Here is a 17,265-nt window from a genome sequence, read left to right as displayed (position 1 = left end):
TCGTGGCCTTTTGGCTAGAGAATGATCACGTGACCTATATGAATAGTGCTTAGTTCGACAATAGTCGTCGTCCACCAATCTAACCCTAGAGGGTTAGTCTCTGGGTGGCACTACCACCATTCTCAGCAGACGGCATATTTCTTTCACCCCTCTCATCCCACCAAAGGTATAGCGCAATGGCTAGGATCAAAAACGAATGGAAGACTCCGCGTCCCCGATGGGTTGCAAAACATTACCGAGAGTATGCAGACCAGCCTTCGGTTTTGTCAGCACATGAAGGGATAACTTACCGCTAGCGACTGATTGGTTGCTTATGGGCCCACATTCGTTTAGTATTTCCTATGTAATCAGGGAGCCAAGCTGCAATGCGGCCATTGTCACAGCTGAGTCCGGAGATATCAGACACATCGAATAGCGGTGTGGCTAAGTGTGTGCTTTTAACAGCGCTTCTCCTCCCATCTTTCTACTGAATCAATCAATGTTATTCATCTATATTGGTTCCGCTTGATATTATTCGTCGTCTCTGCATACTAGGCTGTACAGTATCAGCTTGCACTGATATGTTATTATTTCATTACTGAATGCGTAAGACCGCTGCCTGCCTGCATACTGTGATTTCCTGGCTGCGGGGTTTCTGACCCAGCAACGGAATATGGATTCCGCCTAAAATGTAACGCCCTGCAGGCCAGGTCAGTGGTGTCTGTTATTGCAAAACCGAGACGATGGTTTTAGTGATTTCCCTCCACGTCTCTTGGTTGTTTGAGGAAGTATTGAAAGGCTACAAAGCTCTTCTGATCCACATAGGCCAGAACAGCCTTGATTTATCGCCGTGAACACACCCCTACCATATCAGCACTACATTTTTTGGGCGAGTCTGGTGCTACAAATTGTAAGTGTTGTTAAACGTCACCTTTGAAATAACGAACCAGAAATATTCATAATAGTCCTAGGGTTGACAGAATAGTAGGGAGCCACTGTTGGAGTCCAAATGTCACAAAAAGCATTAAACAATGACCTGAAATTGTCGGTTCCAGGTGATCTGACTGACGTCTCGAATAAAAGCGAAGAATCAGCGAACATAGAGGATCCAAAAGAGGTAGTCCGACACATTCAGCGAGTCGTCGACACTGTCCCAGACGACTATCCCGGTCTACCAATCTGGTTGAATAATCTGGGGGTCAAGCTCTTAACTCGATATAATCGAACTGGAAATTTGGACGACCTACAGAATGCAGTTCAACACGCCCAGAGAGCCCTCAAAATTATCCCAGAAGACCACCCTAATATTGCGTCCTGGCTGACTAGCCTATCTGTGATATTAGTGACTCGATATGGTCGAATAGGAAACTTGGATGATCTAGATAGTGCAGTTCGGCTCGCTCAAAGAGCTGTCGACACTACCCCAGAAGAAGAACATGCAGATCTGGCATTCCGATCAATGATTCTAGCAAATCATTTCTCAAACCGATATCGTCGAACAGGAAATTTGGATGATCTACAGAATGCAGTTCGGCTCGCTCAAAGAGACGTCGACACTATTCCAAAAGGCCACCCCGATCTGGCATTCTCGTTAAATAATTTGGCGAACATCCTCTTAACTCAATATGATCGAACTGGAAACTTGGGCGATCTACAGAATGCAGTCCGACACGCTCAGAGAGCCCTCAACACTGTCCCAGAAGACCATCCCGATCTAGCATCCTGGTTGAATAATCTGGCAGTCAAGCTCTTATCTCGATATAACCGAGCTGGAGATTTGAACGATCTACAAAATGCAGTCCAATACGCTCAGAGAGCCATCGACAATACTGCAGAAGATCACCCTAATATGGCATCCTGGTTGGCTAGCCTATCTGTGATATTAGTGACTCGATATGGTCGAATTGGAAAATTGCATGATCTAGATCGTGCAGTTCGGCTCGCTCAAAGAGCTATCGACGCTACCACAGAAGATCACCCGGAGATAGCATCCCGGTTAAACAATCTAGCGAACATGCTCTCAGCTCGGTATGATCGAACTGGAAACTCGGATGATCTACAGAATGCAGTCGGCCACGCTCAGAGCGCCATCGACACTACCACAGAAGACCACCCGGAGCTAGCATCCCGGATAAACAATCTAGCGAACATGCTCTCAGCTCGGTATGATCGAACTGGAAACTCGGATGATCTACAAAATGCAGTAAGCCACGCTCTGAGTGCCGTCGACACTACCCCATGGCATCCCATTTAAACAATCTAGCGAACATGCTCTCAGCTCGGTATGATCGAACTGGAAACTCGGATGATCTACAGAATGCAGTCAGACACGCCCAGAGAGCCGTCGATACTACCCCGGAAGACCACCCTGGTTTACCATCCTGGTTGAATACTCTAGCAATCAACCTCTTAACTCGATATAACAGAGCTGGAGATTTGAACGATCTACAGAATGCGGTCCGACACGCCCAGAGAGCCGTCGACATTACCCCAGGAGACCACCCTGATTTAGCATCCTGGTTGAACAATCTAGCGAACAAATTCTTAGCTCGATATAGTCAAACTAGAGACTTGGATGATCTTGAAATGGCCGTCCAATACGCTCAGAGAGCTGTCGACACAATCCCAAAAGACCATCCCAAGGCAGCATCCTGTTTGAGTAATCTGGCGAACACGCTTTTAACTCGATATCAGGAGACCCATGAGCTTAAAGACAAAGACGCATCGTTCAAGTTCTTCTCAGAAGCCTTTGACTGCCACAACGCAATGCCTCTCGAGCGCATCAAAGCTGGCCGCGGAGCGATGAATATTCTTGTTTGGGACGGTGATTTTCAAACAGCTAGTTTGCTGGCAGAAAAAGCATTGGGTCTCCTACCTATCGTATGCAGCCGTTACCTCAGTCGGGATGACCAACAGCATGCTATTCTTCAGACATCCGGGCTGGCTGCCGAAGCTGCCTCTCTTTTGCTTCGAACCCAGAAAAATGCAAGCCAAGCCCTGCAGTACCTAGAGCACGGTCGAGGTCTTATTATTGGATACCTCATCGACAGCCGTGGTGACATATCGGATCTAGCCAAAAACCACCCCAACATGGCGAAGGAATTTAATCGGCTTCGGTATAAGGCTTTTATGTCTATTAGCCCCGAAGACCCGGCTGAGATTCGCCGGCAGCGGTTACGGGAGCGTGATGACGCTGTGGCAGCTTTGGAATGCTGTCTTAAGGATATCCGTAAACAAGAGGGCTTTGATCGATTCCTTCTTCCCCTTCCTTCTACCGCATTACAAGAAAACGCTATCGACGGTCCGATTGTGGTTGTGAACGTCACCTCGATCAGTAGCGATGCCTTGATGGTTCTTCCTACAGAGATCAGACATATCCCATTACCCGACTCTCACTCAACGAAGGTTGAGTATTACCGTTCGTTAGGGTTAGCGAGGGGCTTATTTAGGCTGATTGAGTTGGACGGCCGTGAAAGCCTTGATAGTCAGTTTCAAAATCTATTGCGCTGTCTATGGTCGGACTGTGTCCGCTTAGTTCTCCAGGAACTAAATTTTCTTTGCCCGCCCTCTCGCAGTGAGCTCCCTCGGATTTGGTGGATTGGCACCGGCCTAGCTAGCTCTCTTCCGTTCCATGCGGCGGGCGATCATTCGGCGGGCTCAGTTGAGAATGCTTTCAGTTGCGTTCTTTCTTCCTATACACCGTCAATCAAGATGCTACGATACGCAAGAGATAGGGCACAGGTCCAGCCAGATACGCAGTCGGTCTTACTAGTGATAATGCCTAAGACTCCCGGCGGAGACGACCTCCCGGGAGTGATGGCAGAGGCCAAGGCGATCCAGGAGACCATCACTACGCCGTATACCGTGCAATTATTTGATCAGCCTAGCGCAGAGGTAGTGCTTCAAGCTCTCCGAGATTGCAGTATCTCGCATTTTGCATGCCACGGATGGTCAGATATACTAGATCCCTCAAATAGCTACCTTGCTTTGCAGGGGCAGTCTAACTCGATACCTGATCGCCTTACGGTCCAAAATATCTCCGAGACCCATCTTGGGCAGGCGCGGCTAGCATACCTTTCGGCCTGCTCCACAGCTGAAAACCGAGTTTCCAAGTTAGCAGATGAAGGCCTACATCTTGCAAGCGGTTTTCAAGTCGCGGGCTTTGCACACACAGTAGCGTCGATGTGGCCTTCCAACGATGAGATTTGTGCGCAAGTGGCAAGTATTTTCTATCGTGAGCTCATTGTCAAGGGTGGGTTGCGAGAGGGCAACCGGGCTGTGGCAGTGGCGTTCCATGCGGCTGTGAAGGAGGTCCGCATGCAACACGCAGAGCAGCCACATCAGTGGGCCCAATTTGTTCACTTTGGGGCATAGAAAATCTCATGCACTTGTAAAATCCTCCTATTAACTTAAGAGAGTCCTGCCCAATTCAGTACGTAACAATGAGTATTAGCATTTGCAGCCCTAGAAAGCTGGTATCAGTGCACGCTGATACTGTATAGCCTAGTATGCGAAGACGACGAATGATATCAAGCGGAACCAATATAGATAAATAACATTGATTGATTCAGTAGAAACATGGGCGGAGAAGCGCTTGTTAAAAGCACACACTCAGATACACCGCTATTCGATGTGTCTGATGTCTCCGGTACTCAGCTGTGACAATGGCTGCATTACAGCTCGGTTCCCTGATTACATAGGAAATACTAAACGAATGTGGACCCATTAGCAACCAATCAGTTGTTTGCGGTAAGTTATCCCTTCATCCACTGACAGCTGGATTGCCCTTTTGATAAGCTGTCAGCAGGCATTGAGTGGGTTCTGGTGTATTTCACGACTTTTATGCTCTTGCGCTAGTATGGTGATTAACCGTGATCGACCTAGAGCACACGACTAGTGCCCTAACCCAGGCTGGTCGATGCACGAAGCAGTGTTTGCCACGTGATGTAGATTAGTCACCTCACGGATTTTAGTTACGCCGGACAGGATGTTCAAGGGCTACGTAGCTGCAGGCTGCAGGTCGGCTGGACAGCGGACAAACCTCACCTGGACAGCGGGGGCCCCACTTCCCCGATCGGGTTAGACCGGAGGTCAGAAAATCAAGATTTCTGAAATCTTCGTACGAAACGCTCCTTCGTCGCCAACTGTTACGATGATGGAAAAGAGCCAACTGGAAAGATAACCAGGTGCATTCAACGAAACAACGAAGGTGAAGCAGGAAGAAACTACGGAGGCTCTCAAACAGGCCCCATCAGGTTAGCTCGGTTAGGTGTTTCCATCACTCCACGTCCATCAGGTGATCTCCGTCTATCGTTCTGTTTATGCGTCACAGCTAGAAAAAAAACCTAAGACACTACGCCAAACCTTTTTCCCGCCCCCTCTCCAAGCCGATCTTTCGGACATTGAGGGATACGTATACCCGTCACCTATTGAATGCCCAGATATCACTATTCCATCCATAGCCGCTAGACCGTGGTCTTGAGACCACTGTTCTGGGTCACGGGGCCCAAAGCTTAAGCCTTCCCACCACAGCTTCACAACCACGGACACGTATCTCCAGACTTGAAGCCTTCCTGGACACAGTTAGGAGATTGCGTACTATATACGTAGTATAAGTTGATGCATTATCATGCATAAAAATCGCATCAGACCGATTCGATAGGATCGTAGGAAGGGAGGTTGAATAGGTTGAATGTATAACGTTCGAAGTTACACCACCGCGCGCTGATTCAAGATCTCCATGCATAGGAGTTAGGCCAGTTCGCCTAGTATCGCCATTAAAACATGCCCAAAACATCTGGCGAAGCTGTTTACCACAAGGTTTCTGATGAATCTCGCCCTCTTTTCCTTGGTGAATTGGCCGAACGAAGGTCCATTCAGCGCCTGCGCCCGAACCACGTTCAATTGAGGTTTCATCAGAGAAATAAACCCGAGACCAATCTTCCGGTGTAAAATTACGATATCTCTCGGCCCATGTAAGGCGATTCGTTGCGTCGATTTCGGTTAACTGAGGTCGAGTAATCTTGCGCCATTTCCGTAGACCAAATTCCTTCAATAGATCTCGTAGCGTACGTTCGCAGATTTTATTATCCACTAAATCGAGAAGCTCACGGTATCGGCAGCTTGGTTTTTGTTGAATATAATCGTAGATCATATCACGCTCTTCTTCAGAGAGATTTCTCGGCCGACCGGTACGTTTGCACGAATCGTTCTCTCTACCATGAATAACCTCAAGCTTGCAGGTCGAGACGATTATGCTTCGTAGGATATGGGGGAAGTGGCTAGCGATTTGGCCATAGGAGAGCTTCGCATCGGTACGAAGGCTGCAGATTCGCGATCGTGTAGAGGGTGACAGTTCTGGTCCTCGAGGCATATTGATTAGTGGTGGTTGAATAGAAGGGGTAACTAGCCTACCTGTTGCATAGGGGGTGATTGTTTATTTTGATGGTTGTTTTGATGGTTATTTTGATGGTTATTTTGATGGTTATTTTGATGGTTACTTTGATGGTTATTTTGATGGTTGGCAGGGTGGCCAGGTAGGTAGCTTAAATTAGTAGGCGGTAAAGTAGGCGGAGGAAAGGGTGTGTGAGAACTTCTTGCCTGGCACTGTATCTAAAAATACGTTTCACGATTTTACGATAAGCTAAATTAAAAACAGACTAGCGTGTTTCAGAATAGAATCGAAAGGAATCAAGCGGTAAAACTGATTACGAGCAGCCCTGTACCACGTTGTCTTTTATTGACGAGCGAGCTTTCTAGTCTGGGCCTCAGTGTTTTAAATAGCGGCTGTGATATTGTCCCCTTTGACAGCCACACACCCCATTTGCATCTCAATGGATCTTTCTCAACTTCCGGACATCACCAGTCTGCTTGTCAGGCCAGATAACCCTCCACGAGATGATCTCGAAGGAATGGACTACGCACGATGTGCAGCTCTACACAACTACCTGATCCAATATGCCTGGCTCGCTGAAGGCCGCCCACTAGCAACTCTGAATGCCAACAGCAACTTTTTCACGGCCTTCGGTGATGAAGCTGAAGCTGAGGCTTGTCGTCCAAGGCTTGATCCGTCACTGGCGGCGTTCCTTGACACCGCTATAGTGTCTCCTTTTCCTTATGATAATCCTCACGAGTACCTCCCATTCTCTGTTTTTGCATGGGGTATCGATGGGTCAGAAACACTTTTTGAGGAATTTACAGCTGATATTCACGATCAGCCCGTTGACAGCCTGGTGCGCTTGTACGCTGTGGAAACGAGCTTATCGGCTGAGGGCAGTGGTGGCGGGGTCATCTACCACCAAGGCTTCCACCGCGTCGCGACCTTCATGCATCTTGATGACTATGGCTATGGCTTTCCAGTTGAGGCTAATTCACACGTTTGGAACCCCCTAGAGACACTCCTCACTAATTGGATCGACCTTATTTATATTGGAAAAGTTGTGGCTTCGCCTCATAAAGAGCCAGCCTTATTTGACTTCGAGAAGATCGGGCCCTGGGAGTGGCGGCCCTATAGCGATTCCCAAGTTACTACGTGTGTCGCTGAGTGGGATCGACTGTGTCAGGCTATTGAGGCGCGTACCTCGCAGCTGCCAAACCCACTATCACTGATCAGCCCTATTTCCGAGTCTGACGCGGACAATCCAGAGCCATTGGTCGCATCAACTATCCTAAACGCTGCTTCAGTGCCCAACCCTTCCTTTGCACGTGCGTTTCTGACGCGCGCGAGAAGGCCCCAGTTCCGCTACATCGCTCCAGGCCTTCTCTTGCCACCGGCTGACTCGGCTGGATTTACGGCAGCGCAGCCATTTAGCGTATTACCCCGCTCTGAGTACACTGCACCGCCAGTGTGTCTTTTCCCGGCTGATACCGGAGACCACCGTCCTATCCAGCTCACGAGAACGACAACTCCATTTTTATTGCCGGACTTCTATTCAAGGTCTACCGAAACTTGTACACCATCTCGCGTCTCTGCAGGCCTGTATACTGAGGCAGTGGAGAGAAACGGCCGTGACGTGGCCGAGGAGGGATTTCGGCTATTGCTCCCGTTCACCTTTAATGATAAGAGGGACAAGAGCGTGGCCGCACGAAAAAGCGATGGGTCCCTTGTTGATAGAGGACGCTTTTCAGAGCTCTTTCAGCATGGATATAAGCCTTTTGGCGGTGACTACTACCGCTCCCAGCGGCTGGAGCGTTTGCTGGGTTATTGGCGCAAACTGGTTGAAAAAGGCGTCTGGTCTGTTGGGGCGGATGGGGTAGAAGGTACTATCGATACTTTTAAAGATGCTGAGTCCGACCGCTGGGAGGATTATTATATCCCAGCCACGTGGTAGGTATACCAGTGCCATCCCGCCTTCAATCCGGAGACGATTTCCGAGCACTTGGGTTCTATCCTACGGAGATGGAGGTACCAGGGCCGAAGACGGATATACAATTCCATAACAAGCCAGTCACGAGGATGGCCATTTTCCTAACCGATTGTGATTTATTCGATTGTGATTTATTTACAATTTTAGTGTCGATACTTCCATTTTATCCATACATGTGTGTTTCCAACCCAGCCAAAAGCGCGTCAGATCAGATAATATATTCATAAACCCCCATAGCTTCCAAGGATTCGTTCATCATTGTCACCTGGGCATGTTTGATGCTGTCAAATGTGACGCATGACAGAACGATAGACGGAGATCACCTGATGGACGCGGAGTGATGGAAACACCCGACCGAGCTAACCTCATGGGGCCTGTTTGCATAAGCCCTCTACAAGATAGTTGCTAGAGCCTCCGTAGTTTCTTCCTTCTTCACCTTCGTTGTTTCGTTGAATGCACCTGGCTATCTTTCCAGTTGGCTCTTTTCCATCATCGTAACATACAACGAAGGTCGTCTTTCACCCTTTTCTGTCGCTGTTGAAGCCGTACAGACACGAGCAGCTCGCTGCCGCCGTCTCGCCTCTCAGTGACGCCCCACCCTGAACCGAAACCGACGAATCCTGATCGATTCCGATTGAACCGAACCGAACCTTCTTTCCCCTGCCAAGACAAGCCGACGTCATAGCACGAAGCCGTTCAACGATCCGACGCCGTCAGAGCACCGCGTCCGACGATCCCGAAGACCAGCATCCAGAGAACCTGGCAGAAGATGAAGAAGTGATCGCCAGCGGAGAGCCTACTGAATGGCGAGGGCTGGACGAACCGATCTCTTTTCCCTCTGAGGGAGACCTTGACCTTGATTTCATCAAGAATCATACGCCTGAACAACTCTTTGACCTCCTCCGCCGAGAGTGCCGCGAAATTCGAACTCTTACTAACCAGCGGGATGCTATGAACGCTGAATATGGGGAGGCATAACGGGATCTCGAGACTGTTACCCTGAGGGCTGGGCAGCTCGCTATGAAGGTTGTCGACCTGCAGGAGCGTGGGCAAGACCGCCAGTCGACCTACGAGTCCCCGATGGCTGTATCTCGCCGCACTGCGAAACTCCCCGACCCCCTCTCTTTAGCGACGGTAAGACCGTGCGCTTCGACCAGTAGGCGAACCAGATTCGACACAAGCTACGTGGCAACGCTGACTACTACTTGACTCCGTCCGACCGAATCTACTATGTTTCGAGCCGCACCGAGGGCAAGGCCTTACTCTATATTGGTCCCCGAATGAGAGATAGAGCGTCTAACCCGTACGGCGACGCAGAGGATATAATTAAGCATCTCGAGAGTGTCTTCTCAAACCCAAACCGAGCTGCGGAGGCACTCTACGAATACACCTGCCTAACTATGAAGCCCAAGGATGATTTTGGCGACTTCCTTACTGATTTCTCTCGCTTGGCTAAAGAGGCTCAGTTGCCTAAGCAAAACCGACTCCGCGACCTTTATGGTAAGCTACCACCGATGCTCTAGACCTAGACGATATACCTACTCGATGACCTAGACGTTAGCTTCAAGAGGTTTGTTGCTACCTACTAGCGTATGGCCCTGAACCTAAGCTTGTTTTATAAGCAGAAAGAATCTCGTCGTGCCTAAGCGGCCGTAACCGTCTCTAGATCAGCCTTAGGCTTAGCTACGACCACCGCTTCGCGTAGACGCCCTGCATCATCCCCTTTTATTAAGTGTAAGGGTGCTACTCCGGCTTATAAACTAATGACCGCGGAGGAACGAGCGACCTACCTAAAGGAAGGTCGATGCTTTAAATATTACGAACAAGGATATACCTTACGCGATTACCCGAAGAAGCCGATAACCGTGGCTTCGATCGATACTGCTAAAGAACTCGCCGATCACGAAGCCCCTACTACTGCTAATACCCCTAAATCGGGAAATGCCTAAGCCTAGGGAAAGTCTCCTTCCTAGGTAGTATGACTTTGTTACTATTCGCGCTGAATCTACAGAAGTTATTAGGAAGAGGAAACAGTTTGTCTTTTAATGCCTAAATAGCCTACAATAGATATTTATTCTCGATTTCCGCGCTTAGTGATACTAGAGTAGATGGATTTGTATATATCGATACCCGATTAGCCCTACAGGCCGCGAAGGCCTTTAGGTAGCTAGTGATACGGCTAGAAAAGGAGGTGCCGACCTAAGGGTTTGACGACTACCCTAGAAAGCCGATCACTTATACTATTGAACTGATACTAATGATTAATGGCCGCGTATAACGCCGCTTACTAATATTAGTCGCTGATCTTGGCAAGCACGACCTAATCCTCGGACGCGAGTAGGTTACAGAGTACAAGGTCCTTCCCGACTACGCGAAGCGCCGATTAATCTAGCCGGAAGAACAGAGCCTATAGGATGAAGTAGCTAGTTAGCTATCTACTATCCTCCCCTGGACGATCTTACGACGGCCTAATCCTAATTACTAACGAGATGCCGATCGACGCGACTAGCTTTTTGAAAAGATCGATCGCCTACCGCAATATAAGCCGATAAAGACTGCGGCCGAAGACTATAAGAGTGTACTAGCTAAAATAGAGCGTACACTAAAGGAGGTATAACCCCGTCCTTCCTTAGAAAGACAACGACCAACTCCTTAGACCTATATCCCCCTATCAGAAGCTATCGCGATGATTGGTGCTGTAGGATTCTACCGATATATATAAAGGAGTAGCAGCGAAGTCTTTCTAACCTTACTCGAGGAGATTGACCGGATCCTAGAGAATAAACAACACGAGCGTTAATCAGAAGAACGTAAGACAAAGCGTATTATTCCTAAGGAATATCATAAGTACACCGATATATTTTTATAGCAAGACTCCGATACGCTACCACTATACCGAGAGTTTACCGACCATCGAATCGTCCTCGAGGAAGGCCTAACCCCTAGATACTGCCCGCTCTATAAGCAATCAGAAGAAGAGCTTTAGGCGGCCAAGGCCTATATTACAAAGAACCTTACGTAAGGGTTTATCGAAGAAAGTAAGGCCCCCTATACTTCCCTAATCCTAATAGTCCGGAAGCCCGGCGGAGGACTCCGGTTTTGCGTCGATTACCGTAAGCTTAACTCGATCACGAAGAAAGATCGTTATCTAATTCTACTGATTGATAAGATCTTCCAACGGCTAGGTAAGGCTAGATACTTTATAAAGTTAGATATCCGGCAAGGATTTTATAGAATTCGTATAGATCCTAACTCAGAAGACCTTACTACCTTCCGTATACGATATAGGTCCTACAAGTATAAAGTGATACCCTTTAGAGTAACGAATAGACCCGCTACGTTCTAGCGGTTTATCAATATAACTCTTGGTAGATACCTCGACGACTTTGCTACCGCCTTTATCGATAATATCCTAATCTACAGCGAAACGATAGAGGAACATATCGAACATATCAAGAAGGTACTTCAAAAGCTTCGAGAAGCCGGACTACAGGTAAGCCTAAGCAAATACAAGTTTCATACGCAGATAACCCGGTTCCTTAGCTTTATCATCGGCACTGATAGTATTAAGGTTAATCCCGAAAAGATTGCAGTGATCGTCGACTGGTAGCAGCCTACCATAGTTCGCGGGGTGCGATCTTTCCTAGGATTCTATAGGTTCTATCGACGATTCGTAAAGAACTATAGTCGGATTACGAAGCTACTAAATCGCCTCACCGAGGATAAGACGCCGTTCGAGTAGAGCGCACAGTGTAAACAAGCCTTCCAAGAACTTAAGAAGATAATAACGACGGCTCCGGTATTAGCTCACTACGACGTATCGGCCCCTATAAAGGTCGAGACCGACGTATTAGATAGGTATATCGGAGGAGTCCTCTTATAGCTCTAGCCTAATAGCTATTAGCACCCTATCTGCTTCTATTCGTTAAAACTAACTACTACGGAGCAGCGATAGGATACACATAACTATAAGATATTTGTAATCGTCAAGGCCCTTAATCTTTAGAGAGCGGAGCTAGAGGGACTATAACGGGACGACCGATTTAGTATCTTCTCTGATCATCAGTCGCTTTAATATTTTATAACCATAAAGAAGCTAAACGCCCGTTAGGCGCGTTAGGGAGAATTCCTATCAAGATTTCACTTCCTAATACGCTACTTTATAGGAAAGCGAAATATTATCGCTAACACCCTCTTACGAAAGGACCCTAGTACTTATGATAGGCAGAACTAAATCCTCCTCCTACGCGAGTGCCTCGAACAAGGTATACACCCCGATGATAATGACCCTTAACCCCCTCTAGCTAGAATCGCTCCGGTAACGATAATAAACCCCGACGACGGATCCCAGACTATCTCCGATACAACCGGGGTAGTCGCGCGCATTCTCTATACCAATCAGACTCATCCCTCCCTCGACGTAAACCGAAACCAGGCAAGAATAAGCGAGGATAGATAATAGGAGATAAGAGGTAGTCTTTTGCTCCACGAAGGAAGACTAGTAGTACCAGATAACGGAGACCTTAGGGCGCGCCTACTTAATGAGGTCCATCGTTAACTATACACTGCGCATCCTAGCGAGACTAAAATAAAGGCCCTTCTCTCAAGTCGCTACTAGTAGCCTAACTAGGTAACCGACGTCGAACGATACGTAGATAATTGTCGAATTTACAAGCGGATAAAGACATAGAGAGACCGACCCCCAGGGTTATTATAACCACTCCCTGCCCCCGATCGGCCATAGCAGCATATCACAATGGATTTCCGGACATTCCCCAAGGACAAGCATAGCTACGACGCGGTATTCGTAGTATACTATCGCCTTAGCAAGCGCTAGGCCTCTATCCCCTATTATAAGACGACTATAGCCGAAGAAATAGCTCGATTATTTATTATACATCTTTTCCGATAGGTAGGTATGCCTAACTCAATTATGTCGGACCGTAGAGGATAGTTTATATCGGCGTTCTAGACTGAGTTCTGCCGAATTCTTTACATCAAGCGTAAGCTATCTACCGCTTACTACCCGCAGACTGACGGCCAGACCGAGATAGCCAACCAATAGATAGCCTAACGACTGAGGGTGATAGTCAATAAGCACTAAGATGACTAGTCCGAATGGCTGCCGATGATTGACTTCGCCGCGTCCGCACTACGCCAAGACTCGACGAAAAGGTCCCCCTTCTTTATAGAAAGAGGATACGAGCCTAGAATATTATTCGATTAGGACCTGCCTACCGACGCTTCTCTTTCGCCGCAATCAACTGGTAATACACAAAACTTTATAGAACGAATCGAACGAATCTAGAAAGAGACTGCTAAAGCAATTAACTACGCGTAAGGGCTCCAACGCACACAGGCGAATAAACACCGCCGCGAGGTAGATTTCGACGTAGGAGATATAGTCTATATTACTACACGCCATTAGGGACTAGACCGCCCAAGCCGGAAGCTATCGGACCAAGCTAGCGGACCGTATAAGATCATCGCTAAAGAAGGCTATACGTTCAGGCTCGAGCTACCCCTATCTATTAAGGTCCACCTAGTCTTCTCGCTAAATAAGCTACGCCGTATATCGAAGACCGATCCCTTGCCAGGACAGATCGAAGATCCGCCACCGCCAGTACTAGTTAATAATCAGCAAGAATAGGAAGTCGAAGAGGTCCTACGGTTACGCCTACACTACCGAAAGCTACAGTATAAGGTTAAGTGGCTAGGCCACGACAAGGACGACGCTTGGTATTACGCAGCCGACTTCAAAAATGCGCCGCTGAAACTGATGGATTTCCACCGACGATACCCTAACTCCCCCGGACCCCCAAAGAACCTACAGATCTGGCTAGCTGCAGCAGAAGTCGACGAATTCGTTGGTGACTATATCGACGATAATATCCCAGAGTCTCGGGGCGAGCCTCTTTAAAAAGGAGGGCTATATAACGCATGACAGAACGATGGACGGAGATCACCTGATGGACGCGGAGTGATAGAAACACCCGACTAAGCTAACCTAATAGGGCCTGTTTGCATAAGCTCTCTACAAGATAGTTGCTAGACCCTCCGTAGTTTCTTCCTTCTTCACCTTCGTTGTTTCGTGAATACACCTGGTTACTTTTCCAGTTGGCTCTTTCCATGATCGTAACATCTCCCCGGAGGCCAATACGGGACTACTGCAGCTACTGCAGTAGTAAATAACATGCTTCGTATATTCTCTAAGTTACTTCGAATCGGACTGATGGTCGGTATCGGAGGTGGTATTCCTTCGGGTCGTTATGATATACGCCTCGGCGATATTGTGATCAGCTACCCCTAAGGCATATATGGTGGAGTGATTTAATATGATATAGGAAAGGTTGTTGCCGGAAGTGAATTTGAACGAACTGGGTCTTTAAATAGTCCCCCGAGGGCGCTGCTAACAGCACTTAGTATGATGCGAGCTACTGAGCTAACCGATGACCCTCGATATCCGGAATACCTTGGTAACGCGACTAACAGAAACGCACGAACGCGAAAGAATTTCGCGCGGCCAGAAACAAAGTTTGATCGACTGTTCAAGACAAAACATGACCACCCTACGACCGCGAGTACCTGTAACGGATGCCCTATGGAATGGGAAGAGCCAAGAAGTGAGCGCGAGAATAGTGATCCCTAAACACACTACGGTATTATTGCGTCGGGAAATTCCGTCATTAAATATAGAGAGACAAGGGAACAACTTAGGTCGTGGATAGGGGCCCTATGCTTTGAAATAGAGGTAGCTGGTCTGATGTTGGACTTTCCCTGCATTGTCATTCGCGGTATTTGCGATTATGCCGACTCGCATAAGAATAAGGAGTAGCAAGGATATCCGGCCCTAGCAGCGGTATTATACACGAAAGAGCTGCTAGGGTATATTCCAGCGAGCTATATTTCGCAGGAGGCGCTAGTGGTAGATATTTATAGTAAGGATCATTCTGATTAACAAAGGTATCAATGAAAAACTAAAATGCCGATAATTAGGTAAATTACAAGAAGAAATAAGAAGCACCAATCGATACCTAGTCCAAGCATACAATTAGCAAGAAAAATACCATAATAAGAGGAAAACGATAACTCTAATATATTAACAACAAAGGTGTCACCAATATTTCCTACTAGAAGGAGGTTATATTAATCAAAAGAATATTAATCCAAGACCAGCAGATGGTACCTGCCAATAGGCGCTACAGAGCTCTGAATACACCCGCAGGTTAGAGAGTAACCGTAATAATCTTCTCTAGGTATCGGCTGATCTAGGCTGCGGGAAGTCTGTACTAGCTAGATCGATTATCGATGAGCGCTTGGAGGCTTCTAGTCTAGCAGCGGCAATATATTACTTTTTTTTCAAGGACAATAACGAATAAAATCATCTTGCTATAGCACTAGACCTCGGCAAAGACCGGGTCCGGTCCCAAATCTTAGGACCGGGACCGGGACCTCCGGTCCTTGGTCTTTTTTGAAGTAGTCAGGACCGCACCACGGTCCCCCATGGTCCTTTGCGGTCCCCCGTGCGGTCCCCCGCATGTTCATAATTCTGCCAAGACCTTCCATTTTCGGCCGCATAAACTGATGATTCAGCTGCGTTTATTACTGTTATTAAACACTGTTTTGGTATATACACTAATATTCATGATGAACTAGGCCTAATTATTGATAAAGTAGGTGAAATAAGCTTGTATATTAGAATCTTGTTTATTAAAGTATAAGAACTAACTAAAATTTGAGTATTTTACTACTCTGGTAGAGAGGTTAGGGGGGGAGGGGAGTTTCATTGGTTTTGTAGTCAGAAATATATATTGGCTAGCTGATATCCTCAGTGTCAATTTCTGACAGCCGTCGGAAATTTCGACAGCTGTCAGAATTCAACACTATCTACTACCTAGATACTATTGATTTCCCTAGTTGTAAAATACTTGACGGCCGTCAGAAATATAGGCTGTCTGCTAAGATATTGTTAATATCCTTAGCCTAGATCTCTAATAGCCATCATGGCTATTAGAAACCTATATGTGATCCGCTATCCCTGAGGTAGCGCTCTTTAAGCGGGGGTAGCGGTCTTTCAGCGGTCCTTGAGGTCTTTTAGCGGTCCTTGAGGTCTTTCAGCGGTCCCTTAGCGGTCCTTGCGGTCCTTTAGCGGTCCTTTAGCGGTCCTAGAGGTCTTTTAGCGGTCCCTTAGCGGTCCTTGCGGTCTTAGACCGCAAGGACCGCAGTAGAGTGGGTCTTATTAGCCAATCACTATCTAGAATCTAGCCAGTTCCATCTCAAATTATCTATCAATCACTTTCCCTTATAGCAATCCCCCTGATTATTTGTTTGCCTTGATGAAAAGATAATTGTATGTCTTTCCTATTACCCCCTAGCCTTACTTCCTACCTTCTCTTACACACTACTCATCAATATGTCACAGAGCTAGGCATCCCAGTTCTCTGATAACTATCCCTCATCAGTCTTTGAGGACAACCCTACAGATACACTCTCCTTCCTTACATCCGATAGGCCATTTAACCTAGACGAAGACGAAACACTAACTTCAACTCCTAGCTTAATCTTTACACGACCAGCGATACCTATCCCAATTCCAGAGACCCTTAAGCCTGTTGGTCTATACGGAAAGAAGCAGTTTCTTCTTTGGACAGAGATGGTCAACGAAGATTTTGTCGATTGGTGGCGAAGGACTAACTATGGAAGCCGAACAGAACGAAATATCTTTGAGGGTAAACGCCAGGCAGGCGCTTGGGAACACTTCTACTAGGTTGCTGCTATCTCTGATGGGTCTCCTAAGGTAATGTGTAAGTAGTGTGATCATATCCTTGCTTATCCTGCCGACCGGCACCGAGGAACATCGACTATGAATAGGCATTACTCACAAGCTACTGCCTGTCAAAAAGGAAGGGGTAAGACACAA

General features: G+C 47.4%; 2 protein-coding genes across 2 annotated transcripts; both read left to right on the top strand.

The window, feature by feature from the left end:
- Positions 1-988: 988 nt before the first annotated feature.
- Positions 989-4,353, top strand: N7482_010723 (CHAT domain-containing tetratricopeptide repeat protein; the record flags this gene model as incomplete). The annotated part of the gene is made up of 3 exons (XM_056692847.1): positions 989-2,142; positions 2,184-3,463; positions 3,515-4,353. 3 exons carry the CDS (start codon positions 989-991, stop codon positions 4,351-4,353), a joined length of 3,273 nt encoding a protein of 1,090 aa, XP_056538804.1.
- A 2,459-nt stretch (positions 4,354-6,812) lies between these two features.
- On the top strand, positions 6,813-8,309 carry N7482_010722 (uncharacterized protein; the record flags this gene model as incomplete). The annotated part of the gene is made up of 1 exon (XM_056692846.1): positions 6,813-8,309. One exon carries the CDS (start codon positions 6,813-6,815, stop codon positions 8,307-8,309), a length of 1,497 nt encoding a protein of 498 aa, XP_056538803.1.
- Positions 8,310-17,265: the final 8,956 nt, after the last annotated feature.

This window comes from Penicillium canariense (assembly GCF_028826845.1).
Source record: "Penicillium canariense strain IBT 26290 chromosome Unknown utg000008l_segment0_segment0, whole genome shotgun sequence".
Lineage (NCBI taxonomy): Eukaryota > Fungi > Ascomycota > Eurotiomycetes > Eurotiales > Aspergillaceae > Penicillium > Penicillium canariense.
Note: the sequence above shows the minus strand (reverse complement) of the source record. Positions and strands in the feature narration are given on the sequence as shown.